This window comes from Melospiza melodia, chromosome 3 (assembly GCF_035770615.1).
Source record: "Melospiza melodia melodia isolate bMelMel2 chromosome 3, bMelMel2.pri, whole genome shotgun sequence".
Taxonomy (NCBI): Eukaryota; Metazoa; Chordata; class Aves; order Passeriformes; family Passerellidae; genus Melospiza; species Melospiza melodia.
In genome coordinates, this window is record NC_086196.1 from 38,645,520 (window position 1) to 38,673,221 (window position 27,702).

At 42.3% G+C, this 27,702-nt stretch overlaps 1 protein-coding gene across 2 annotated transcripts in view; it reads left to right on the plus strand.

Moving 5' to 3' along the window:
* Nucleotides 1–23,255, plus strand: part of TULP4 (TUB like protein 4) — a 150,093-nt gene extending 126,838 nt beyond the window's left edge. For both annotated transcript variants that reach the window (XM_063151369.1, XM_063151370.1), the window contains exons 8-15: nucleotides 849–1,073; nucleotides 2,791–3,025; nucleotides 3,517–3,661; nucleotides 4,525–4,669; nucleotides 5,920–6,013; nucleotides 7,361–7,504; nucleotides 11,001–13,585; nucleotides 15,310–23,255. In XM_063151369.1, the coding sequence (XP_063007439.1) occupies nucleotides 849–1,073; nucleotides 2,791–3,025; nucleotides 3,517–3,661; nucleotides 4,525–4,669; nucleotides 5,920–6,013; nucleotides 7,361–7,504; nucleotides 11,001–13,585; nucleotides 15,310–15,426 (3,690 nt within the window). In that variant the 3' untranslated portion in view covers nucleotides 15,427–23,255. The remainder of the gene's footprint in view (nucleotides 1–848; nucleotides 1,074–2,790; nucleotides 3,026–3,516; nucleotides 3,662–4,524; nucleotides 4,670–5,919; nucleotides 6,014–7,360; nucleotides 7,505–11,000; nucleotides 13,586–15,309) is intronic.
* The last annotated feature ends 4,447 nt before the right edge of the window (nucleotides 23,256–27,702 follow it).

Here is a 27,702-nt window from a genome sequence, read left to right on the forward strand (position 1 = left end):
ATGCTGCAGCAGAAGACTTGGCACAAAACAAGAAAGCTGGTTGGGTTTTGTCCACTTGTTTTTTAAGTGTCTCCAGGCATATAATTTAACTTTTCAGTTGTAAAATTTGAGCTGTTACCAGTGGGTGAAGACTGATTAGATAACTGAATAAATCATTTGGATAGGGCATCAAAAAATCCTACTTCTCAACACCCTGTGTCTTTAAAGTCACTTATCCTATCTAGGTACTGAATTTGGTAGCTGATTCTTTGCGTGAAGAGTTTAAGCATCCTGAGTAAAAAGCACTGAATAAACATCAGCTGCTGTTTTTGATGATTTGATGTCGTTATAGAGCACGACACAGTACAAAGTACCACGACTCCATCAAAAGGGTGCAAGAGAGATTTATTATAGCAACATGTTGTTTTTATACTTTTCCAAGATATTTACATTCACTTAACATACACATTCACTGCCCATTGGTTATAGGAAAGAAACAAAGTTCTCAGTGGATGACCAAGGAGCCAGGTCATTCTGTGAGCCAGCTAGAGTCTGTATCTCTTAACTTTCTCTCCTTCATCGTGTCTCCATGGTGACAACCTTGGTATCTTCCTCAGGGGAGATATGGGGCTTTCCTTTATCTTCAGGAGGCCTTTGCTGCCTCTCAAGAACAGCACAGAATGTCTTTCCTACAATTTGAGATGCTCATATTCTGCTTCTAGGGGCAGTGATGGGCACTTGAAGTTTCTGGAAGACTTTACTTAATGTGATCGGTGTGAATTCATGTGATCGCTTGTTGCGCAGCCATATTGGAAAAAGCTCTTTTGCACAAAATCTTTTGAAGTTGTTTCCTTTTGCTCTTCGTGCAGCGTCCCATCATCTCCATCTGTTGGGGTCACAGGGATTCCCGCCTGCTGATGGCCTCTGGGCCCGCGCTGTACGTGGTGCGAGTGGAGCACAGGGTCTCCAGCCTGCAGCTGCTGTGCCAGCAGACCATCGCCAGCTGCCTGCGGGACGACAAGGACATCAGCAAGCTGACCCTGCCCCCTCGGCTCTGCTCGTACCTCACCACTGCCTTCATACCAACAATCAAGGTAAAATGAAAGAGATGGGTGCTTGTGAAGAGGGAAGTGCTGCTAGATCTCTCCCCGCCACGGTGCTCCTAAGTGGCAATGGCTAAATTTTATAATTTTAAAAGCTTTCGCATCCTCTTCAAGACCCCACTGATGCATTTGGTGCCTATTAAAAATCTGAAAAGAAGGCTCACACATGCTGATCTGCATTATTCCATGGAGATGGCCTTTCCAAGTACGTAACAAGGGTAAAATATGCTGGTGACTCACAAAGACTTCTGAAGAAGCTCACACTGGTGATAATGCTCTGTCACGGTTACAGGGGTAGAACTGTACCCCCTCTACATGTCACAGGAGTGCTTATATTCCCAGGAAGGTTAGGCTTAAGACCTGGGGCTGCCCAAACATTTCTACTAACACTGAGTTCTGCTAATCTTACTGCTCCAATAGTGCTATGGGATAATGAGCCAGGTATCACATCTTTTCCTGTACCACCTGCTGGATGAAGGCAGCAGTTGGCTGGGAGCCCTGGTGGGGGTCAGAGGGCAGTGCAGGGACACATCACTGCCAGCAGTCCTTGTGTCACCTCCTAGTGGAGATTCAACGATGCAAAGCAGTTGTGGTGCTGCGTAGCTGAGAGGTGGGAGCAGGGTTTCCAGAAGCCACGTGCCTGTCCTGTTTCATGGCTGTTTCTGGAGCCTCATCAGCACTTACGCTTTACCCTGGCTCATCTCAGTCACCCACTGAACCTGTGTTGTCAGCCATGCCTTCAGTGCTAGGCAAGGCACCCTCTTCCCTGCAAATATTCCTCTTCCCCCTCCAGCTTGCAGACCACATTACAGATCACTACTGAGCCTATATAGATTTGCCAGGAAAAGGAAGCCTATTTTTTTTCCTACCTTTTTTTCCTTATGCTTTCATTTTGAAAGAAACTCTGTTGACTTACACACATGAATAGTATTAGTGTCATACAGGCTATATTGTCTTAGACAAAAGCAGTCCTACTGCTTTAGGATTGAGTTTTTCATGGATTAATACAGTGTGCAGGCAAGCAGGGCAAAGTAATCCAAGCTTTGTGTTTCTATTTCTCTACATGGCACACAAATAGGCCCTCAGCTAGGATGGGACATGTTCTTGGAAGTTTGCCTGCAGGCAAACAGGGCAAAGTAATCCAAGCTTTGTGTTTGTATTTCTCTACATGGCGCACAAATAAGCCCTCAGCTAGGATGGGACATGTGCTTGGAAGTGATGTAAAAAGTACAAGCTTCTTCCAGAGTTGACAGCATTGTAGCATAGTGGCATAGCATGTACCAGTACTAACCAGGAATGGGATCTGAGTGTTCAGGTGCACTTCCAGGGCCTGCAGGAGACAAGATACTCTGATACTTGACCACATTACTAGGGTTCAAAAAGAAGTTTCTGATAAGAGCTGGAACTTGAAGACAGGTTTGTTGTCTCATTCAGTGCTCTGACCACAGGTTCAACCTTCCTTTTTGATGTAACTAGTTTTAGTTTTTATTTTCTGTATACAACTGCTTTTGATCTAACTAAATAACACACTGCCATTCCATCTTGCATGTGGGTCCTGCATAACTCATGAAGTAACCTATACTAATCTTCACCTGCCAAATTAGAGCTGGGTTCAAGTTCAGTTGGTTGTGTTGGGATTAAGTCACCACAGAAAAGAACCCCAACCAATATGGGAAAACTTTCTCTTTCCTTCCTCTGTTGAATGAAGCCTCCAATCCCAGACCCAAACAATATGAGAGATTTTGTCAGCTACCCAACAGCTGGGAACGAGCGGCTGCACTGCACCATGAAGCGGACGGAGGATGACCCGGAGGTCGGGGGTCCCTGTTACACACTGTACTTGGAATACCTTGGGGGGCTGGTGCCCATCCTCAAAGGACGTCGGATCAGCAAGCTGCGGCCGGAGTTTGTCATCATGGATCCTAAAACAGACGGAAAAGCAGGTACGATTCAGTTGTTGCTCTGTGTAAAAATGATTTAGCAACACTGTGGACACTAAATCCTCAGGAGTTTTAAAAAATACATACGTGCAGCATGGATGGTGGCATCTGATATTTTTTTTCTGATGTGAAAAAAATCTTTTGCGTGACCTAGAAGCTTCTGAAATTATACCCTGCTGCCTTCTGTTTTACAGAAGAGAACTTCTTGTATTCTGAGTAACGGAATATAGATTGCTAATTAGCAGAAAATATTCTTTAGTCTCAATTTCGAAGTCAGTTGAATGCTATTCATCCCTCTGAATAATGTTCACTTGAGTTCAAACCATTGGAAATTTGGAGTTGGAAGGCAGAGTGGAGAACATTCAATTGCCCTCTGCAAAGTTTTATTTCAACTGCTGCCTGTGGATCAGGTTTATGCTTCTGATGACTGAGAGTTATAATTTATAGCAGTTTTCTGAAGCAGCACCTAAATTTTCTGGGGCCTGTCTTGATAGATGAAATCTATGGAAACAGCTTGATTTCCGCTGTGATTGACAGCTGCAACTGCTCTGACTCCAGCGATATCGAACTCAGCGATGACTGGGCAGCAAAGAAATCTCCAAAAATCAGCCGAGCTAGCAAATCACCTAAACTCCCCAGGTAATAACCTCTTGGATAGTTCTTCTTTTTCTTCAAGTGGCCTCTCTTCCTCCCTGCCTCTCCTTCCCTCTCTGACACCTTGTAAAATGAAAAGTAAACTCCTTTGGGCAATAGGAATTCTCTGTAAGATTGGGATGCTCTGCAATGTGCAGTTCTGGGGTGATCTCAGAGATTGGCATAGAGCTGGACTTATGGGAAGATTTCTGGGACACAATGTAATGGGAAACAATACAGCACAATTTCTCCCCAGGCAGTCTCAAAGAAAGATTTTATAAACTCTCCCACCTTTCCTTTTCTTTCTGTCTTGCCACCACGGAATATATTTTTGTCCTTTCAACAGACTGTTTTTTACTTTTGTTTGTTACATTTCTGCCAGTGAACTCTTTAGGTGCTTGAGCTGGTATTCTTGACTCTGCCTTGTGTAGTGGGAGGTAGAAATGACTTGGCTTAGGGTAGGAACACTGACAACATTTGTGGAGCTTTGGTTTGCTGTATATACTAATGTGAAAATCTGTCAGCTGAGGTGTCATGTTCTCATTTCTTGAGACTTTGCTCAAAGTCTGCATAGCTGAGATCATTCATCTTTACACCTTTTTGGGATTAGTGGAAGACAAATTGTATCTGGCAGAGCTGCTGGAAGCTTTGTTAGATTAATTAGAAAACATCTAGCATGAGTTACTGCAAGTGTGTCAGGTCTTCAAATTTGACCTATAATTCTCCATCCTGCAGGCTCTACAGTCTTTATTAGTCGTTTTGAGGACATCCTACCAGTTGTCTTCTTCTTACATCTTTTCGTTCAAAGACATGAGTTTTGTGCATTTTAGCCTGCCCATTGTTGATTCCAAGTATTGCTTTACCTGCAGAATCAATATAGAAGCTCGCAAATCTCCAAAGATGTCACGAGCTGCACAGGAGATCTCAAGATCACCAAGGTTACCAATAAGGAAACCCTCTATTGGTTCTCCAAGCCTGACACGAAGAGAGTTTCCTTTAGAAGACATTACTCAGGTATTGTGCACATTGTTACCGTACCTGATTCAAATGCTTTTTTTTTTCATGAGGCAGCATATTGGGGTAGAGATCAAATGATCAGCAATGAAAGTTTGCATTATATTACAATAAGTAGATAGAACTAGAGAATTGCATCTTCCAGTTCAGTACTAATGTTTGAAAGTGCCAGTATGAGGTGGTGTTTGGCAAGTACCAGGAGCAGTTACTTTTGTCAGTGTGAATCTGTGTGAGATGTTTTATTCTAGGTGATGTTGTTGGCTTTTTGAAAGTGTATGTGAAAACACTTCATCAGTTTTTCAGACCCATCTTAATGCCACCATGATTCTCTGCTTTGCTAGGGATTGCAGAGATAAGGAAATGTTTGCTTCAGAGGACCACATAGTCCGTTTCATAATTAACATGAAACAGTCTTAATTGGAAGGAAGGAAAGGAATTACCACTTTGTGCTCTTTGTGCTATTCATGTCCTCTGGGAAAATGAAACTTAGCAGGCTGTAGAAGTGTCTAGGTTGTATATTTCATTAATAACAGCCTGTGTTATTGTAATTTTCTTTTGTTTGGCTTGGTTTTTTCTGCTCTCTTGTTTTTCCTTTTTATGAAAAATTCTAAACAGTTACACGAAGCTAGGACCAGAAGCCCTTTGAGTAGAGCAGAAGACCTGAGGATTAGATCCTGCTCCTGATACTAGCAGCATAACTCCTGGCCTTTGAGAAAAGTCTGTTGGTCTTTCAGACCCATAAATATGTGTACCATGGCAACAGTGGTTTGGGAAGTTGCTTTAGGAGCTCCAGGGGAATATATGTTTGTTGTTATGAGTAATTAATTTCTGTCTTGTTTATTGTTCTATAAAGTGATTCATGAGCATAGAACCAACAGGCAGGGTGTATCACTCTCTGAAATACAGAATAGCCGTGGTCCTGCTGGGCAGGAGCAGCAAGTGCCAGAAAGCAGACCTGTTCTCACTAAACAAGCATTCTCCACTAAGTGTTGTTCAGATCTTCAATAGCTCTAATCACCCTGTGGCTGATGCATACATCATTTCTGATGGTGTTAAGATATCAGAATGAGTCTTCTTAATGACTGGATAAAACTGTTGCTACATAGGCACTTTGGGCTGTTTCAATACAATAAAAACAAGATAGACTGAAATTGCATTATCACTTGCAATAGCTTGATTGCTGTGCAGTTTTTTATTAGAGCTTGATACAGATTTTATCAGATAAAAATGATCTTGTTTTTGTTTTGCAGCACAACTACCTTGCTCAGGTCACATCTAATATCTGGGGAACCAAATTTAAAATTGTGGGTTTGGCTGCTTTCCTACCAACTAACCTTGGTGCAGGTAACAGTAAACTGTTGATTTTTTTGCGTGTCAATTTCTTTCTAACAAACAAGAAACTTACGCAATGAGATTTTTTGTAAGTGATCAAAGCACTTATTTTCTGTGGACAGTGAGAGTTAGATCTTATTAAATTCACTGTAACTAAAGAAGATTAAAATCTATAAATACAATAAGGAGATATCAATAAAATGCTAAAAATCTCACTTGTAATAAAACAGTAAATCAACATTTGAGCCCAGACCTCTATTTTTATGGTTAATTGGAACAAAACCCACACAAATAAAAAAAAGGGTTTTGCAAGAGGACTATAGAAATAATAGGTTTAAATTACTGCCATAGAAGAATTTTTTAAAGTCAGATTTTATAGTTATGTAGCTACAAATTCTATGAAAAAGCTATTACAGCCTCATGCTCAAGATTCTTTAAGTCAGTGCAGAGCCTCATCATGTGGTTCTCCTGCTGGAGCATCAGTAATCTGGTAGCCATCTTTAAAAGCAGCAGTTGTCTATCATCAACCTTTTTTCAGGGTAGTCCAGTTCTGCCCAATAGTCCTGTTGGGAAGGAAGAAGGCTGGATAAAAAACAGGGTACCACACCGCAGAACTGAGCTCTGAACTGAAATATTAACACAAGTCTAGCAGTCTAATGAGCTCTTCAGAACACTTATTTTGTCTCATGCTGCATTATGTAGTTGGGTCAGGAGTACATAAAGGTGTCCTGGATGCAGAGTTAGGTGGATAGCTTTTGTGGCTATATGGACTGCTGTCAGCAGTTGAATGATCACAGGTCATTCTAATTCTCTCACTGCTAGTGGCAGATAGGGAAGGATTTAAGTGTAGAGTAAATGGATAGTGATACTTCTTTCAAATGTTCTCCCAGTCTCCAATGGTTTGGTTCCCAGGGATTTCCTGAGCCCAGTGAGATTTCTTTGTATGTGGTAACCATCAGCAGATTTCCTTCCTGAGAGCTTTCCAGTTTTCCCCTGTAAATTGGTAGCATCCTGTGGTGAAAAGTTTCAAAAGTAGAATGGAAAAAAGTCTTTTCTTCCATAAGAAGTCTTTTTTCCCTTCCATAAAAATAGATGTGAATACAAGATGAAGTAATTAATTATTTAATTACAGAGATGCTGCCTCCATTTAAAGAGAAATAGCTGAAAGCAACAATCTCTTTTATCCCATTATTATGCAAAGTGTTACATAGTGATTTGACAAATAATGGCTCACCCATGCACATGTATACAGTAAATAACTATATTCATAGCCCTTCTGTCTGCTTTGAATTGCTTCTTCCTTGGCTTTACATGCTATCTGTGTAACAAACTTTTTTGTTTCTTATGTTCTTTCTCTAGTAATATATAAAACCAGTCTGCTGCATCTGCAGCCCAGGCAAATGACAATATATCTCCCAGAAGTGAGGAAGATTTCAATGGACTACATTAACATGCCTGTCTTTAATCCAAATGTTTTCAGCGAAGACGAAGATGATCTACCAGGTAAGGAGGAGCTGGAGGGCTGCCATGTTATGGGTTAAGCTAGATGGAGGTCAGGTTGGTTGTGTCATGGTCCCCTCTGGTAAACACACAAATCAAAATCCTTTAGTCTGATGGGGTTCTGTAGAACTGAGTTAGAATAAGGCTACATATGTATTATGGGCATTGTTTTCTATGATGTGTGGAAAATATAATCCATAAAGAGCTCCTTAGTTTCAAGTTCATTGGGAAATTAGTCATCTGCTAATTCATCTTAGTTTGCTAGGAATTCTCCACAGACTGAAGCCTTGCATTCTGCATCTTGATGGGACAGAATTGTAATCTGTTGGAAATCCAGACAGACTGTTCTTGAGACGTGATGGCATCAAAGCTGATAGGAGTTTGGGTCAGAGAGCAGGTTCCCATAAAACTCAGCCACCCTTTGAGAAGTGATAAATGCTCATTTGGATTTTTATCACTACTAAGAGGCTAAAGTAGTAAAGTAGTCAACAAACAAAGCAGGATCAGGAAGAATTTTTCACTTCACTGAGGTAGCAGAAGATTTAAGCAGTGCAGGGAAGGTTTGGGTGCAGGTGATGTGATGTGGGAGGGGAAAGGACTGGAAGTACTCAAGACCTCCTCCAATCAAAACAAAGTCATCATACCAATAAAATTAACAAGCAACAGAAAATAAGATAAATTAATACATTTTCAGAATTTTCTTATGACTGAGACATTCCTGTTGCCCGGTCACAGGTTTTTGGAACTATGGAAGTGGCTGTCATGCCAGTACCCTTTAAAAAAGAAGGAGTGTGAGCACTGCAAAGCAATTAAGAGCAGTGCTAAAATCTACTGAAATAAATGGAAATATTCTCATTATTTCAGACCAGGGTTTCAACTGCTGACAGCAGCAAAGCTTTTGTCTGACCCAAGCATCAGAACAGTCCTCTGGACTGCTAAAGAAATACTTGTATGTTTCAAATTAAGCCCATTTTTTTCACAATCTAGGGAACTTGTCCTTCTTAATTTCTGTCTACATGATACTCACCTGTCGTGTCTGAAGAAAATAATAGAGACATTGGTGACTATATATATATTATTAACAGGAAGCACCCAACATTTGCTATTCTGAAACACAGTCCAAGCTGTCAGAAAATAGTATAAAAACTAAATAGAAAAGAAGTTAATGCAAAGTTTTCACATCTCTTCCTGAAAATTAGGTTGAATCTGCACTAAGAGATGAAATGGTGCTTATAATTGCAGGTACATAAACAGAGAGAAAATTATAAGAGACTCTTGTAACAGCTGTTTGAGAAGGCTTTAAAAGAATTATACTACTCTGTCCTAACAGCCTTCCTCTTGTCTATTTTTTCCTTTCTAGTTTCTTCTGAAAATATATTTCTGACTTAGTAAATGGTGGCTACTTAAATCTTCAAAAATGTTTTTGGAGCTATCCTTTCTAAAGCCTGCATATAAAGGAAGAAAGTACCATCTACTAAAGGAAAAAGTATTGCAGAGTAAATAATGATTACCTGATAGATTAGAAAAAACATGGTAGAAAGCTGCTCTTGGGCAGTGCAGTGTTCATAGTGAGGTACACTTGGGACAGGTGTTTTTTAATGTGGTCAGTAAGGATTTGGCAAGACAAATGCACAGTGAATTGATTTCACTTACAAAGTATGCAAACTAATCAATTAAAAACCATTGGAGAAATGAAGAAAATGTTGGATTTAAACACTCAAGAGTAATAAGCAACACCACAACAAATGATATTTTGTTGGATAAGGTAAAATGACAGCAACATTTGGGGCTGCTCAAGCCAAGCTAACAATTAAACCTCAGGCTCTGGCAGTTAAATTGCTAAGCCTGCAGGCATCAGGGTGAAAGCATGGCCTGCCAGCCAAGCACAGAACCACAGAACTGCCTTGGGGTCAGTTAAGTTTGGCTCTTGGTCTTCCTCTAAAGGAATGAACTGAACTACCATAAGGATTTGCCAGTCCAGTCACAGTGCTGTCTGTACACTCCTCCCATGTTCATGACTGATGCTGGTAAAAGCCTGATGTTACCAAAAATGTAATCATAGGGCATAGGTAGATTACCTGAATTTTAATTAGAAATTAATTAGGAATGGGGCAGTTTTTGGAGGGGTCCTGACTAATGGATCTCTTACATGATCTGGTCTTGCAAATCAGAGGTCTCCACAGAATTTGGCACACTTAAATATGGATATAGAACTGGATAAAAATTGGATATGACACTAGATCCTTGGTCTCTTTTCCTTCCACAAACTTACTAATACAACTCACCATTTTCTGTGGGGTTTTTTACAGGAAGTTTAATAAAAAATAAAGAACTTGCAATATTCTTGGAAGTTCTAATATGGTATTTACTGTTTTCCCCCTTTATTCTGTTTTGTTCCTTCTTGACTACTGCACCTCTACTTGGATCCAGTGTCTTCATTTTCCTGCTTCCGCTTTTCAGTGGTAGTTCCTATTGGAAACAATCACTTTTTGCAAAAGGAACTGCAAACAATTGAGCACTCTTCACTCTTCTGCTCAAAATAATGCGAATTTCTTCTTGCCACATTTTCCCTTTTTCAATGCCACCACATGTGTGAAATTTTTCCTCATATGCATATGCTTCTTTATACATTTCTGATTGCAGCCTGTCCAAACATTAATGCTGCAGTTGCCCTGACTACAGTACCCACTTCCTGAATCTTCTTGGCTTCCCATCTATTTCGTCACATTTTCTCCTTACAAATCTGACAACTTTTTATAAGTTTTGTCTGCATTTCATTCTATCATATTCCCCTCTCTCTGTTTCAGCTTCCTTGCTTTTGCATGGCTGGTAGGTTTGTCAGGCACTATACTCAGCTTTTGCCCACTATTGTCTGTGTTCTCCAGTTCTCCCCAGCTCAGTGAGTCTAGGAACCTTATACTAGATATTATATAGTGTCTTCAGTGCAGGTCTTCAGCTTTCTTAACCTCCACTTATTTTGTTTATTTGCTTGTTTGCTTTGTTCAGTTCTTTATTGATTTGTTGCATTTACTATCGGAAGTCCCTCCCTGAAAACTAATGAGTCCTGATTTAGCAAAACTTTTACTGATTTGAGCAGAAGCAGTTAAAACCTGATCATGAGTGAATGCTGAGTGGTATCACGACAGCCCATGGGGATCCAGTATAGGCTGAAAGCACGCTCACAGCTTGACCTCTGAAGTGTCACTCCCAAGAAGTGGCTTTAAAGCTGGTCCCCAGCTGGTACAAGAAACTCTTGTGCGATGGGAGTGGTGAGAGTCACCAGGGAGAGTGATGGGAGTCACGGGCTGGAGACGTGTTCCCACTGAGGTCTGATCCACCGGTTTGGGAGCAGGTAGCAGCAGAGTCCCTACAGGCAGCAAACATTTGACAGGCCCCTCTGTGCCTGGGGCAGCCCCGGCCCGGCCTGGCCACGGCAGGGGAGGTGTGCGGGGCGGGAGCGGAGGCCGGGCGGCGGTGACGCTCTGTGTTGTCCTTGCAGTGCCCGGCGCCCCCGGCGCGCCCGCCAGCAGCCCGCCCTGCACCGTCAACATCCCCATCGCGCCCATCCACAGCTCGGCGCAGGCCATGTCGCCCACGCAGAGCATCGGCCTGGTGCAGTCGCTGCTCGCCAACCAGAACGTGCAGCTGGACGTGCTGGCAAACCCGCCGGCCGAGGCGGGCGGCGAGGGGCCGGGGCCCTTCCCGGGGGCTCCGGGCCGCTTTCCCGGCCCCGGGGCGGGCGCGCTGGCCGTGGGCGAGCTGGGCCGCCCGCCCCCGCCGCCGCTCGCCCCGCCGCCCCCCGCGCCCCCCGCCATCGCCCTGGCCGACCTGCGGGACCACGGTGACCGCGAGCATGAGCCCCCGCCCAAGGCCAAGGCCCCGCGGCCCGCGCCGCCGCTGGTGGAAGGGGACGCCGTCATCTTCGGGGCCGCCCAGGAGCTGCAGCTGAACAAGATGAACCCGCCGCCGCCCTACCCCGGCACCATCCCCGCCGTGCCCGCCACCTCCCTGCCGCCCCCGCCCGGGCCCCCGCAGCCGCCCCTCGATCTCTGCCTCAAGAAGGGCGAGTTCTCCCTCTACCCGGCGGGGCACTACCAGACGCCCCTGGGCTACGAGCGGATAACGACGTTCGACAGCAGCGGGAACGTGGAGGAGGTGTGCCGGCCTCGCACCAGGATGCTCTGTGCCCAGAGCACCTACACCCTGCCGGGCCCCGGCAGCTCCGCCACCTTGCGCATCACGGCTGCCGAGAAGAAGATGCAGCAGCCCTGTGCCAGCGCCACCTTGAACCGGCTCACGGTGCCCCGCTACTCCATCCCGGCCGGGGACCCGCCGCCCTACCCTGACATTGCCAGCCAGCTGTCTCAGGGCAGAAGCATGGCACAGAGGCTGGACAGCAGTATCATTCATGCTACTCTGCGGAGGAACAGCAGAGAGGCAGCCCTGAAAATGGCCCAGCTGATGGATGGTCAGAGAGCCACCTTGCAGCTTCCCCCTAAGGCCAAGAGCAACATTGTGTCAGCACAGTACCAGCAGAGAGTGCCCACGGCCTTGTACACCTGCAGCCAATGCAGCAGTGGCGGCGCTGGCAGCAGCAGCAGTGCGAGCGCTGGTGGCGCAGGCAACATCGCTGGTGCCAATGCTGGTAGCAGCACTTCCAGCATTGGTGCCATGAGACCAGATCTGAGCACAGGGAGTGGCTCCCAACACAGCTCTGTCATTGCTCACTCTGTCAGTACTTCGCCCCTGGCCTCCCAGTCCTCCTACAGCTTGCTGAGCCCGCCTGACAACTCCCGTGACCAAGCGGATTATATCAACTCCGCTTTCACGGAGGACGAGGCCCTTTCTCAGCACTGTCCAGTGGAGAAATCGGTACGGCACGTACCTGTGTCCTTGACAGAGGCTACCCTGAGTGTAAAACGGCCGCCGCCGTACCAGTGGGACCCTATGGTGAGCGAAGAGATCTGGGTTCCTCAGGAAAGGACATCTCAGAGCTCAGTGCCCAACCCTCTAAAACCTCCTCCTCTCATCATTGGTCAAGCTCAACATCTGGATATGTCTCGAGTGCCATTTGTTTCCCCCAAGTCTCCAACCAGTCCCACTGCCACTTTTCAGACGAGTTATGGGGTTGGAGTACCTTACCCAGGAAGCTACAGCGCCCCACCCCTTCAGGGAATGCAGGCCCCCTGCTCCCCCAAAGAAGCTCTGGCCCCAACACAGTTTGCACAGCAGGAGCCCTCAGTTGTGCTTCAGCCAGGTTACTCATCCAACCTCCCCTACTGCCCTTTGCCGCCCATGTACCCGGGAAGCAGCACTTGCTCTAGTTTACAGCTGCCACCGATCGCCTTGCACCCCTGGAGCTCCTACAGCGCCTGCCCGCCCGTACAGAACCCCCAGGGCACGCTGCCCCCCAAGCCGCTCCTCGTGGTGGAGAAGCCGGTGATGTCTCCCCCGCCAGCGGAGCTGCAGGGCCACGTGGGCACAGAGGTAATGGTGGAGACGGCAGACACTTTCCAGGAGGTGCTCTCCTTGACAGAAAGCCCTGTTCCCCAAAGGACAGACAAATTTGGCAAGAAGAGCCGGAAACGCCTGGACAGTCGAGCCGAGGAAGGAAATGTGCAGGCTATCACTGAGGGCAAGGTCAAAAAGGAGGCAAGGACACTGACTGACTTCAATTCACTGATAGCCAGCCCTCGGCTGGGGAGGGAGAAAAAGAAGGTCAAGAGCCAAAAAGATCAGCTGAAGTCCAAGAAACTAAACAAGACAAATGAGTTTCAGGACAGTTCAGAGAGTGAGCCGGAGCTTTTTATCAGCGGAGATGAACTGATGAACCAGAGCCAGGGCAGTAAAAAGGGTTGGAAAACTAAAAGGAGTTTGAGGACAGCCAGTGAGCTGGATGAATTCAAGTGCCGGAAGGCCAGTGAGAAGGAGGATGGGCGCCTGGGAAGCCAAGGCTTTGTGTATGTGATGGCCAACAAGCAGCCACTGTGGAACGAGGCAACGCAAGTCTACCAGCTGGACTTCGGAGGGCGGGTGACCCAGGAGTCGGCAAAAAACTTCCAGATTGAGCTGGAAGGACGACAGGTAGGAAGGGTTGGCACATGCTTGCTGGGATGGGGGCCAGGATGTGGGAAAGCTATGCCAGGAATAAGCTGTCACTCATGCTGTAAAGTGCTTTTTGCTTGTGTCAGCTGTTCCATGAAAAAAAAGCTTTGCCATATGGTTGATAAAAAACAGCTGTCAAAGGTCTAAGTTCAGCACATGGGGTGAAGTTCAGCTGTAAAGTAAATACACAAAATATGTTTGGTCTTATTTCAGTCAGATATGGGAACAAGGGCCTCCTTTAGTCTGGCTGGCTCTCACTGCTGAAGGTTTTGTAATAAACACAATGGCTCTTCGCAGCAGTAGCTGCACTTGCCATCAGTGATGGTTGTGGATGGCAGCTAATTGAGTGATCACTGTTTCCTTCTTGCCCTGCTCACATAGCCAGGCAGCACAAGCTAAGGCAGTTAGCTTCCCTTCGTGCCAAAATTTCCACTTGTGAGCAGCTACCGGGCCCTTGGGGTTGGCTTTCTATGCTAGAGGAGGGACGCACTGACCCACCCCAAAGCAAAGTGCTCCTGGGCCACTTTTGAACTGCCTGTGGATAGAAGGATCAATGGCTATTTCAAAAAATCAAAACATTTAATTTTGGCCTGGCAGTGGTATGTTACTACTACTACACCAAACCCAGGCTTGTAAGTGGTGCTAATTAGCAGGATGCTGGACTGAGATTCAGGAGACTCTCATTTGTTTCCTTGTCCAGCTGTAAGTCACTTCTGGTTTACTAAAGATACCAAGACTCTTGACTTCCTCTGAGTTGGGAGTTAGATGTCTTAAGTATCCAACATGCATGACCAGTGGAAGTCTTTTGGTTTTGCTTGTATGAAACAACAGCTCAAAGGCAGCAATCAGAGCCATTCTTCTTCAGTTAAATGGCTGTAGATATGTGCCCATGGGCAGCTGTACAAAGCCACCCAACCAAGGGGGTTTTTCTTGCCAGGGGTAACAAAACCTGCCTTGACTTGCACAGTCAGTCCCCAGTCTAGCTCAAGCATCTTTGCTGTACAGCAAATAAAATCTGGATTTCTGACAAAGTGAATGAAAAAACAGTAATAATAGGCCAAACTTCAGATATTCACTGAGGAAGAGCAATGAACAACCTGACTAGTTTTGCTTTTTTTGCATTTCAAACAGCTCTCACTTCTCCTTAGCTAATTTGTTCTTGCTGTAATTACGTGCTAGTGAAGATATTTATGCAGAGGGAAACAGAACTGCAAAGAATGAACACCTTATCAGCTATGAAGTGCTAGAGTAGGGAAATAGGTTATTCCCCTTCCCTGAAAGCTCCTTTCTTTGAAAACAAAGCCTGTTTTCCTGTTGGGTTGATGGTAGGACATTTCCAAGGGAGAGACTGGTACTTTCCTGCAGGAAGCATGATGCTGGTGTACCCAAATCTGCTGAAGTAATTGGTGACAAGCTACTTGAACTAATGCTCTATGCAGTCTAGCATATTTTGTCAGTTTACTCTGTGGAGTGAAATATTGCAGTCAAATTCTCTATATAGACAAAAAGTGGAGTGCTCTCACTGTTCTTTGGCATCATACCCCATTCTGTCTGTAGCTCCAATCATATTACCTGAGAAAGGGGGGTGTTCCTACAAAGCAGAAAAAAATTGCTCTTATTCTCTTCTCTGTTTCCTTTTCTGTGGTTCATTTTTTTGACCTTGTTCTCTTTTCCCTTCCTTTTCCTCTTCCCCTACTTCCCAGGTGATGCAGTTTGGAAGAATTGATGGCAATGCTTACATTTTGGACTTTCAGTATCCATTTTCTGCAGTGCAAGCCTTTGCTGTTGCTCTGGCTAATGTGACTCAACGCCTCAAATGAAAAAGCAGAGACTGGAGAGAGGAAAATGTTAACCTTCTCATAAAGTCCAAATGGGAAATGTCAGGGCAGCCTGCTTTAGGTGTGCAGAGATGCCTGGGAGTTAAGAAGGCAGTAAAACTGGAAAAGTCTCTTGGTGCCCACCAGAAGGGCATTAACTCTAATCAGTCACGGGGTGGAGGGTGGGGGGCTGTTTTCTGTTTGTTTGTTTGTTTGTTTGTTAGCTTGTTTGTTTTCTGGTTTCTTTTTCTTTTCAAGCATTGTGCTGGGTCTCAGAAAGAGCAAAGGGTTGAGAAGCGTTCAGTGTTACGTGGAGAAGTGTGGCTTTTGGCTTGTTGTGGTGGTTCTGCTGTGTGTGCTACAGTAGCTGATGTAAGCTCATGGGGGGATTAAAACAGACTGCTCTTCTTAGACTGCCTTATCTCATGCTATTCTTTTTAAAACAGGGAACATGACTTTTTTCTGGTCCAGTTTGTCCTTCTACTACTAAAACATCAGTGATAGCAGCAAAAAAGTAAAAAAAGAAAAGAAGCTATAATACTTGAAGACGTGTTTCTTCTCTGATACCTGCTATTAACTGAGCATCACAGTTTCCAAGGAGGCTTATGTAGGTAAACATTTAATTTATAAACAGTTATGTATTACTCAAAAGAGAAAAAATGTTTCCAGTGAGTGTTTGTCATGGTTTAGGAATGGTTTTCTCCAATTTAGTGTTTCCACCAAAACACTTCAAACCATGCACCACTTGGTCACTGCCCCCTCCCCTTTTCCCTTCTCTGAGTTGGATGGAGAGGAGAATTGGAGGCACAAAAGGTAAAGATCACAGGTAGAGAGAAGAACAATTTACTGCAAACAGCAGTGAAATAAGAAGACAAACAGTAACAGCATCAATGTTAATAACAGAGTGCATGAGAGGTGAAGGATTCACACGTGTGTGCTCACCAAGGGGAGCCTCTGCCAATACCTGAGCGTGCTGCCACACTATGGGACCCTTCCCATGGCCCCAGAAAATGATTGGAGGTGCTATAGAATAGCCTCTAGATTCTAGCCATGCCCTCTCCTGGCTACCGCAAAAATTAACTCTGGCCTGGCTAGAACCAGGGTTTAAAAACCTACTGCATCAAAGAAGTTGATGTCTGTTTGTTTTGTATGCTGTTAAGGGGGATAAACATCTTGCAGTAGAACAGAAGACAGAGGAGCAGTTACAAGCACTGCTTCTTTTGTTACTGGCATAAACATCTTTCAGTAGGTGAAAAAAAAACTGGAGAGGATATAATCATGAGTGTTGCTTTTTTGTTCACATTGTTCAGCAGTATTTTTTAATTTGGCCTGTAGCTGGGAGAGGTACAGTGTGATCAGATGTACCTCTGAGGCCATGCCTGTGCTTGCTCCTCATTTCATTGTGTTTATACCATGTAAACAAAGCTTTTCCAGCAAATGAGAAGACCCAGTGCATTCAGTCGTCTTAGCAATCAGTATCAATCAAGTTCTGCAGCAGTGCTTGAGTTAGGAAGGAGACAGAAGTGTGTAGCAAGTCATTACAAGAAGAAATTTCATCAGAGAAGCAAATTCATTGCAGGAAACAACATCATGGCTGGCTGGAGAACAAATTATTTGAAAGAGAAAGGAAAAATTGGACAGGATCATGTCTTCTGTGACCCACCTTGCTACTTGCTCCAGCTAAGAGCAGGAAGCCAGTGTCTACATGGAGTGTGATGGAGGAAAGCTTAATACCAGTAGTATAACTGTGCAGTTCTCTCTGGTGCACATGTGGACGTGTTGAGCATTTCAGAAGGTTGCTTGCACAGAAGAGTTTCTTTGTTGTCCATGTGTTGTGCACATGTTTACTTGCTTTTTCTCTTTTCTTGTGAGCATTTTGCTACAGAATATGTTTTGATATGGAAATAGTTTCACCAGTAATGTACAAACCCCCAAACTATTCATATAATTATTTGGACATTAGATTACAAAACATCACAGCAGATTTTTGTAAAAATGGATCTTTTGAAGTTAAAAGATCACTGGGAAAGATATGCTGGTTGAGATGTCATCAGCTGCTTTGTCTTTCATCCATGGTTTAGCTTCTTTACTTGAAAAAGCCCATATAACTTAAGATGAATACGTGTGATTTTCTCTCTTTGTTTTTCTTGAGTCCTAGTAGTAGGGCTGATGGGTGTTGTGTTTGATTTATTCTAGAGGAACATTTCACATAGGACCCTGCTGTAGTAGAAATTGCCAGTATGCAGTGAGCTGCTCTTCTGAGGTTTCCAGAGCTGATCAGCACGGAGGAGCAATGTCCCTAGAGGAGTTTCAGAGAGTTGCCAGGGGAGGTGATGAGTTAGGTTGGATAATGCCCCACAGGGTAGGTCCAGGAAAAACCACCTGTGAGGTGGTGTCATTGGAAGGGAGGAAGGAGAAGTAGGAAGGAAGGAGTGGGGCAGTAGATACCATGCCTGTATTATCCCAAAGCTTAGCAGCTTCTGCTTGTGTGTGGGAGTGGTCAGGCCCAACATTACCTTTGGCATCTATCAAGGTGTTTCCTTTAATTAACTAATTTTGTTTTCTTTAATTGTCTGGGCCCACTTGTGTTCTTTTTCGTGTGCTTGATTTATTCAACAATTTGAGTGCCTGTATGTTTAATGTGTGTGGAGCAGAGGAACTGAAATAGATTTGGTTCTGGTCCCTTGAAAATCAATGGAAATGTTTCACTTGTTGGTTTTTATTGAGGAAACACTATTAAGCCCTTTGTCTATATTGAGTTACATGCTGTAAAAACAGTAGGTTGAATTCTTAGTCCACTGATTCCAGTGCACAAGGAAGGAAATTGGCTGGTGAGAGGCCTCACCTGCCCTAAGGTCTGTGCTAACCAGCTGTACCCTAATTAGTGTTTGACAGGCACACAGTGAACACTGTAAGACAAGAAACATACCAGGGCTGGCTTGTTTGCTTGCTGAGGGAAGGGCCACTTAGTCATATGTCAGAAATACTCTGCTGGAAGAGCATCACCAGCCAAAATTATTAGGACGTGGAAACAATGTGAATGTTCTTTTCTGAAGAAAATCTAATCTAAATAAGGAGTTCTGCTTGCAATTTCCTAACCTTCCAGAGAATAGTATTCCTCTTCACTTTGTTTATTGCCAAATTTTTCCAGTTATCAGTAGTTTTGTTCTAATGGAGAACCAAGAATTTAAACCAGTAAAACAAATAACAGAGTTAGTAATTTGGTTTCATTGGTCCAGGTCATGATTGCATCCTTCTGATGGCACTCACAAAGAGCCATGGCACAGAAAGAGCTCTGGTTTCTGCCTCAGCAAAGAACAAGGAATAATTGCCAAAAAAAATGGGAAAATAAATGCTATTTCCAACATCCTTTCCATTTACTTGTCAGAAAATTCTTTAAGATAAGATAGTCTTTTATCTTTTTGAAAATAATTTAGCCGAGTCTCTTTAATTAAGGATTTTAATATTTAGAGAATCCCCAATTAGAGGAAGAAAATACTCTCAAATATATAGAATGTTAATGAAAGGAATGGTAAATACATAGAAATCTGAGTGTGCAACTGGATCCTAAATTATAAAAAGAACAAATGAAAGTAATTTTATTTTAAATTGAGATACAATATTAGGAAACAAGTAAGAATATCCCCACTTAATCCCTTAAATTGTGAAGACTGCTATTGCATTCAGCCGAAGGATAGATGTTACATTTTCTATTTTGTAAGTTTTTCTGTAGGTAACTTAAGTACTTCTAGGAAGAATGTAGCAAAGTGTTCAGGAATATCTAGTTATTTTATACATGCAGTAACTTCCACTGAAAGGATGTAAAGGATGTTTTTTCCAAAGCCTATTTTTTTCAGTTGTGCAATAATTTTAACAGTCATGGGAGTTTCTTTTGGGTTTTTTGGGTTGGTTTTTTGCTTTGTTTTAGTTTGGGTTTGATTTTTCTGTAGGGAGTTTGAGTGGTTTTTTGAAGATAATTTAATGCAGATTTCCTGTTAATGTCCAAAAAACAATTTTTTTTTTTTGCATTAGGTAATGAGTGATTTAGGGATTATTTTTTTACTATCTATCAGTGAGTTATACACACTTATTTATGTTTAAAGAGCATCTTTGTAAGCAATTGTTTGCTAGCAGTTATATTTTGCTGCAAGAAATTAAAACTGCTTATAGGAAGACCTGGTTTTGCTGGATAATATGCAAAAACTTCATAATGCAGGCAAAAATATTTTTTGGCAGCTAAACACAATGAGTTTGCTATGGAAAGCTATGCAGACTACAGAGTCTAGATGAGTTCTTTGGGACCTGCAGAAATCTGTCCTCTGTTTTCCTTCTTTATTTGTAATTATACTCTGGTTGGGAGTGGCTTAAAAAATAGAAGGCATGGTTTGCTTTTTGTTGAGGTACAAGATAAGGTGAGTTATGTGATAAGAGAGGGTGTGATGGCATGGGCTGTTTGAAAGGAGGTCACTGTAGTTCGGTTGGGGTTGGTGATGGCACAATTCAGTGCCAGGTGGAGGTACAGGCAAACTAGCTTGGAATCAGCCGAGGCACAAGGAATAGTGCAGCAGTTTCCTCTGAAGCATTTTCCTCTGTTCAGCCTAAAAGTGCTCCTCCTGCAGCTGGGCTCAGCTGCTTCCAGCACTGCCACAGTGCTTCTGGCAGGTGCTGCACAGAGCTCATGGAGCTGTGCCCTGACGTTGCCTGCAGCAGCTTTGCCTCTCCAAGATGCTCCATAGGAGATCTGTTGGAGCAGGTGTTGCTCCACTCATCCTTCTAGGTCTGCTCCGAGAGCAGCATGAAGCTGCCATGGAGTTTGGCTGCAGCAGCTTTGGGCAGAGGGAGCCCCGATGCCAGCCAGCAGCCACGGTGTCCATGTGAAGTCAGAATCTGCTCTGCTGGAGTTGCAAAGGGATGAAACCAAAAACCTGATAATTTTGAAAAAATAATGGTGATATCCTTGAAATATTATTATCTCAAACAGAATCCAAAAATTGATATTTAAAGTCTGGCATAAATGGAGGGGCAGCAGTAAGAATACATATTTCTGCATTCTTACTCTTTAAACTGTGAGAATGCATGTTTCTGCAACATGCTGAGAAACTATGAGAAGGTGGGGGGTAAGAGATGGGGGAAAAAAGGCATTATCACATTAGCAATTTTGCACTCACTTCCAGAGACTGCAGTATCATGTGCCATGGGCTGCCTGAATATCAGTGAATCTGCATACAGGTTAAGCTCAGTTACAAAAGTTTCCTGTGATGCGGCCACAGGTAAAACAGTGTTTTTATGAAGATGCATGAAGGTCTACAGGTGTCAGACAAGGATATCTAACTTTCCTGAAGCCTTCAGCCTAAACTTTCCATAGATCCAGGCTTTCCTTGAAGTGTCTTTTTAGTGTCCTCAGAAATTACAAACATTGGAGATTATGGAGCTTGCCTGACTGTTGCCTCAGACAATTTCTGTGCATTTGCTTTTTGCAGCCTGATGTGTGTGATCCTATGTTACCTTGGTGCCCTCTTACCTCTCAGAAACATTTTATATCCTCATATAAAAAGAGCAGAAAATGCAAAAACTGATTTGATGAAAGAGGAGAGAAGACACAGTAAATTTTCATTAACTTTAAAGAATGTGTTTCCCAGAGCAGCAGTCAGGAATTGCATGTCTGAAGGGCCCAAATTACTCCAGACCAGTAAATCAGACTTAGAGATTGGTAAGAGATGAGACCCTTGTGTGGCATGCTGACAGAGAGCCAACTTCCAGCCTCACCACGTGGTTACACCAAGATGCATAAGAGACCAGAATCCAACCCAAAAAGTATTTCCCATTACTGTGTGATAAAAGTTGACTTGTGTGACCCATGCATATCCACTCAAGGAAATTATAGAGCATTACCCAATAGCCATGTTGACAGCTCAGTATAACCCTCCTTGAAGAATGCTAGAAGTAAAATCCTGGCCACAGAGTAGTCATTCAGATTTTTGACTTTTGTTCCCATTTGTAGGATTCCATCACAGGACAGGAGGGCAAGCTGTTGATGTTACTTAGAGATTGGCATAATAGTTTTCCCAGTGTAAGAGAGCAAGTCACCTATACTGCTTACAAAAATGGGAAAATTCCAGTAGACAAATTGGTTTTTGTGTTCATGTCTCTTCCCCTTCAAGGCACCAACCTTCATTAGTAAATACCAATTTAGAGTCTTGCTGCCCTCAGGAGTAGTCTGCAGGGAGGCACCACAGGTCCTCTTTACAGGATTGGAATTTACATGCACCATTCTCAAAGGAATAAAATTAATTACTACTCGTGAACAATGGTCTATGTGAATTATTTTGTCTTTGTATTTATTTAATATTCTTAAGAAGTCCCACAGAGATGTTTTTAAGATTAAAAGACTGCTTTCCCTGTTGCCTGATATTACTGAAGATATATCAGGAGTTTCTTTGGGCGGTTTGATTGTTGCTGCATCTAGAAAATTTTTAAGGCAAAAGCAATTAATGAAACAAAAGAATTAAATAAGATTCAGTGAAGCAATTCTTGCTAAGAAAACTAAAAGCTTCACCCTTTACTTTGGATTTGGCAAATGAATCAGTAATGAGAAATTTGTGTTTCAAGGCAAATTGATTGTTTGGGAGCACTGTGCAAGTGCACTGGTTTGCTGTCACAGAGCTGACTGCAGGATCAAGAAAACATGCTGTTGTGAGACAAAATTAAATAAATGAAAACACCGAATACTTACCTATCCAGAGTGTTCAATGAAAATTTTGATGGTGTGATGTCAAAGCCTGCCAGTCTGTTCTTAATCCTCTGGTTTACAGTTTTAAAATGTGGACTGCTCAGCAATTCTAAATCCTGACAAAGGTTGTCTATTTTTTTTAATTTTATCTGACTGGCCAAGTAGATGGCTTAAGATATAGATATGGATTAAAATAATAATGAAAGAGAAACATTTTGGAACAGTGTCTAGACACCTGAGTTTCAAGTATTTCACAGGAATAATGCTCGGCCAGTAATTCTTACCTATGTTGTTTGAAACTATTTGTTCAGAACTTTTCTAACTTGCCCTTTGTTTCTTTAGTTTGCTTGATACTTGATTCACCTTTGGTTGCTTTTCATTTCTGTTTCACTGTTTCAGCATTTGCTGCTTCTTTTTCTGTTTGTGTGTTGTGTGTTTGGGGAAGGGTATGTCTGTTCAAGACCTCGTTGTTTATTGTAGATACAATATATGGTGTTGTGGAATAGCATGGGGATGCATTCGATTGAAAAGGCACTGTAGTGTTTCCTGAAAAAGAAGGGGAGTTGCATTTGTTTATAAATGCATTATTTTGGTACTATAACTTTGAAAGTGATTTGGGATTTTTTTCCCTTTTTTTTTTTTTTTGGTTTGGTTTTGGTTGTTAGTTTTTCTTTTAAATTTAATGAGCATAGAGTCATGCAGGTGCATGCATTCTTAAGTGAGCAAGCCCAGCATGTTTTTCTTAAGGCTTTTGAAAATTTGGTACACCATTTGTGAACTTTATTTACCTAGACTATTTTTTAATTACATTTTTTTAAATCTCCTTTTTCTTTTTTTTTCTCCTGAATATACTGTGGTATACTTGGTTTCCGTTGTACTTAAAAACTACCCTGATCTGCCTCTCCTTTTATGTATCTTGTGTAATAGATTTTGCAGGAGGTGCCTAGAAAGTATTGTTGGTTTCCCTATAAAAGTGTGGTTTGTCCAGATTCTTTACTGTCTACATGATTGAGAGATGGACTGATTGCCCTATTTTTCCTTGATGATTTGGAGTTGTAAGAGTTGTCCAGCTGTTGCTTAATAAAATTTTGCAGACTAGAAAGTTGCTGATTGTTTCTGTTGCATTCTGCATCTTGTCAAGCACCTAAATACTTTTAAAGCAGATGATAAATCTGTGCTGGAACAACCTGAATAATAACTAGCCAGGTGCCATTGCACTTTCTCTTTTCAGGAACCGTACCCACAAGTTCCACTGGACGTGGTGCACGTACCAGCTCCATCATACCTTGTGTCATTCACATGACAGGATGGATGGCAAACATTTTCTGGTGGTAATGTTCCTATCTGCCTGGATATCAGCTGGTTCTTGTGATATTTCTACCCTGCTTGCTTTCCTTTTTAAGGAGATTACTTTTGGGGTTTGTGTACTTCTGATTTTGTCATTGACAAACTGAAAACCTTAACATCACCACAAGGGATTTCCTCTGTCCCCTCATCTTTAACAACAAATGCTATGATGGCCAGTGTTTATTCTCTGGTTTCTTTTAAAAAAAGGAATTTTGGGGACAAAGAAAACAAAAACAAAAAGGTGGTAAAGTAGCTTACCTTGCCTCATGAACATCCCAGCTATGGCACAAATGAGGAAATCCTGGCATGGATCCTCATAACGGACCTAGGTTACCATTGGAGTTTTACACGGGTCTGTGCTGGATCCTCACCTCTACACCATATTCATGGGTGGCCTAGAAAAGGTTTGAACACTGAGCTACAAAGTTTATTGATGATGTGAATTATTCAAAGTAGTAAAGGCAATGGGCAATTGTCAAGAATCTCAGGAAGTCATCATAAAACTTGACAATGAAATGGCAGGTGAAACACGGCATAGGTAAATGTGAAGTGATACATGGGGGGAAGAAACCGTCCTAATTTCACATTTGCAATAGTGATATCTGCAGTGATCTCTGTTACTCAGGGGAAACCTTTCACCAGAATGATAGATAGTGCTCTGAAAACATCAGGTGCTGAGCAGCAGTCTAAAGAGGAAACTAAAATATTGGTAATGATTGGAAAAAGATTTGACAGCAAAGCAAAAGATGCAGGATCACTGTATAAAATTCCAGTTCACTGCACGTCACAAACTGTGCAGTGCTGGTCACAGAAAAGGGAAAGAGATGTAGAGGAGATTCACAGAAGTGCAGCAGAAGGCACAGATCAACATCTAGATGAGGAATTAGTGTGAAGTCTAGAACCCTTCACCCTGGAAAAGAAACAGCTTAAAGGAACTGCTGGAGAACCACCTGGACAGGAGTAGTGTTGAAAGGTGGATAGGGGTTACCTGATGTCTCTTCCTGCAGGAAAACTAGGAATATGAAATGAATATTAAGTCAGGCTCTGGGAAGAGGAGAAATGAAAGACTCCCAACCTCATGCCTGAATGCTTTGCACTGCAGCTGTGAAAAGTCCTCTTGTAGCTCAGAGGAGTGCTGGGGCCCTGCCAGTGTTCATTAAATCTTCCTTAGCTCAGCCAAGGCATATACCAGGGTTATCTGATGAATTTTCAGATCAAACTGACTTCTACTAAAATACAGAAATTATGAAATTAATAGTTAAGTTTGGAGACAGAGAAATGGAACAGAAATATAGCTTCTGGTCATGGCACTTTTCTTGGCCTTATGCTTTTTTGCTTTGGCTATAATGCCAGTGTTTACCTGAATTAGTATCTGGCCAGGTGAGCTGAGCTGATTAACACAGTTTCCTTATAGATCAAGGTTCCAGAAGTTTTCAGGTTTTTCGTTGTTTCCTTGTGAAATATATTGACTTAAAATGTAGTAATCTTCTGCTTCGCTGCCCTTTTTGTGTTAATTTGGGGGTGTTCTGGCAGCTGCAGCTCTGGTAATTGATTCAGTCAGAGTAACAATCTGTATCTGCTTGGCTCAAGGGAGCTGAGCAGGTGCAGTTTGGTTTGTTGTTCCAGAAGGTCGGTTTTGGAATGTCCCTTTCTGCTGGGTGCAACCAGCTAAGTCAACACTTGTTGTCACTTGCAGTTTGTAAATAAACGTCAGACTTGTTGCATCACCTTCTCCACGTGTTGGAACGGGAATGTGAATAAAAGAACACTGGAGCTGTAACTGGCTCTGGAGACAGAGGAGGTACGAAAGGAGGCAAACAGATTTGGGGAGGTGGCTTGTTCGGGGGAGACAGCTACTGAAATTTGCCTGCCTGGAAATAGCAGGTGATGCAAATGCAAAATTTATCAGTAACAGGGGCTGCAGCAAACAAATAAAAATATAGACCTTTAGGAAAATACCCTAGGAAGGTTCCTGTGATTGTTTTCTTGCCTTATAGCAGGACTAATAGCATTTACTTATTCTTATTTATGTATGATTGTAGTTGCTAATAATACAATCTTGTTTTTATGGTTTGAGTGAACACAAGGGCTTTAGCAATATACGCCAATTGCTGCCTGTTGTAGAGGTCAGGATGTGCAGGCACTGAGGGAACAATATTTAATCTGGGGCTTTTAAAAGACAAGCTGGTAATACAGCAACTATACATATAATTAAGTTTGTATATACAATTTAATAACTACTGGCTAGATCATGAACTTTTTCACCAAGACAGATTATTGCTGCTGATGTTCTCTCAGCAATGACATATTCCATTTTATATTGCCATTCCTACCAAAATTACTATCGATAATAAAATAGCAATCTTTACTTACTGCTAATTTTTTCAGAAGCAGCCCAGCTTTCATTATACAATTTTAATGGGATAGGAAGCTGAGTAATTACCTAGTTGTGAGAGAATTGTACAAGATCAGAAAAAAACCAGAACAACCTGGAGCACTTCATACCAATCACGATTCATCTCAGACCTTTCATCTTGCTCCTATCCATTATAGATGTCTATTGCACATCCTCATTTTCTGTTCTGTTTAAAACTGACAAATTTCAAATCTTTGTTAGATCAAAGAGAAATCAATTCATCTGGGGGAATGTTTTGCTTTGTTGCATCTCCTGATACTTTTATCCTTTCCAGCTGTTCCGCATTTTCTTCCATTTATCACTTCCCCATGGATAAGGAGGAAAGTTAGATTTGAACTTCAGGAAGTAACATTTCTTTGTTCTCCTTTCTCATTGCTCTCTGTGGCAATAGTCCTCTCTCTTAAAACAAGAGTTTAGTCGTTCCCTTTGTTGCACAGTTTTTGTGAGATTAATTTCTTCCTTTTTCTTTCAAAGCCATTTACCTATTTCTAACTTTTTTTGTAATCTGAAATAATGTTTATTTTAGAGAAGAGTCTGTATAAGGCTGTTATAGCCAAAGGAAGATGCTAAGATGATTTAAATGTCATGGAGTTTTCTAATTGCCTCATGGAGAGGCAGCCAAATGCAGAGTCTCATCTGCAGAAGTCATGTAACTGTGATTTGACTTTTAAGTAATTCTCTGTCTCATTTATGATTTTTCTAATGAGAGAAGCATCCTTGTTTTCATCAGATCTATGAACATACCTTAGGATTTTTGTCCTTGAGCTGATGTGGCAGCTAGAGTCATCTGATGTGGCAAATGGCACATGTTGTCACTTGTAGTTTGTAAATAAACTTGAAGCTTCTTGTGTCATTTTAACAGGTTTTATTTGTGTGGCTTAGAGGGTCTCTAAAGCCGATATTCCAGTTTTGTTCATAAACCCACTGCTAGTATTGCTGTGATTTATATGATACTAATAATTTTATCTGAAGCTTAAACAATACACAGGTAGATCTGTGAATTTTAGTAGATTTGTGTCAAAAGAATACAAGTGTGAAAAGACAGAAGGCATCTTTTTAAAACCCCCAGCACATATATAATTCACACTGGAAGTTCTGCTATAAACTGCAGAAGTTCCCAATTCTGATAGTGTCCTCTCAGGCCATAAACTGAGAGAGCATCATCTGGAGAACTGCCAGAATCCACAATTAGATTCCACTTTTGGAGATTATGGAAAACTCAAGCAAGAGTGAGAATGACACAGACTGAGACACTTTCATCAGAAGCACTGCAGTTTGTGCATGACAAAAAAGTTCTCCAAAGAGCAAGGCAGTAAATCTGAGAAAGGAGAGGTTTCTGGGAAGTCAGGGAACATGTGGGATGGGGGACCAGTAGCATATGAGGCAGAATGTCAAGTAAGGACAAAAAAACCCTCCTGCCGAATGGAAGCATGAGCATAAATCACTTGTATTCAGATTTAATAATGCAAAATCCACAATGATGGTCATCCATGACATCATCACTAGAAAGACAGTGGCCATGGAAACTTTTTTTTTGGTGGAAGTTTTTACTGTGTGAATATTAAATGTGAAAAGAATCAAAATACAGATGGTGGGAATGATGGCCTCAAATCTAAATATTCTGAAACAGAAAATGTTGCATACTAAGAGCAATTCCCATTCCATAAGAAAATATCTTCATTTATTCAAAGAAAATAATAATAAAAAGATAATAAAAAAAAACCAAAAAAAAATTAACAACCTCATAGAAAGATTGCTGGCATCCCTGAAGTTTATAAGCAAGCCA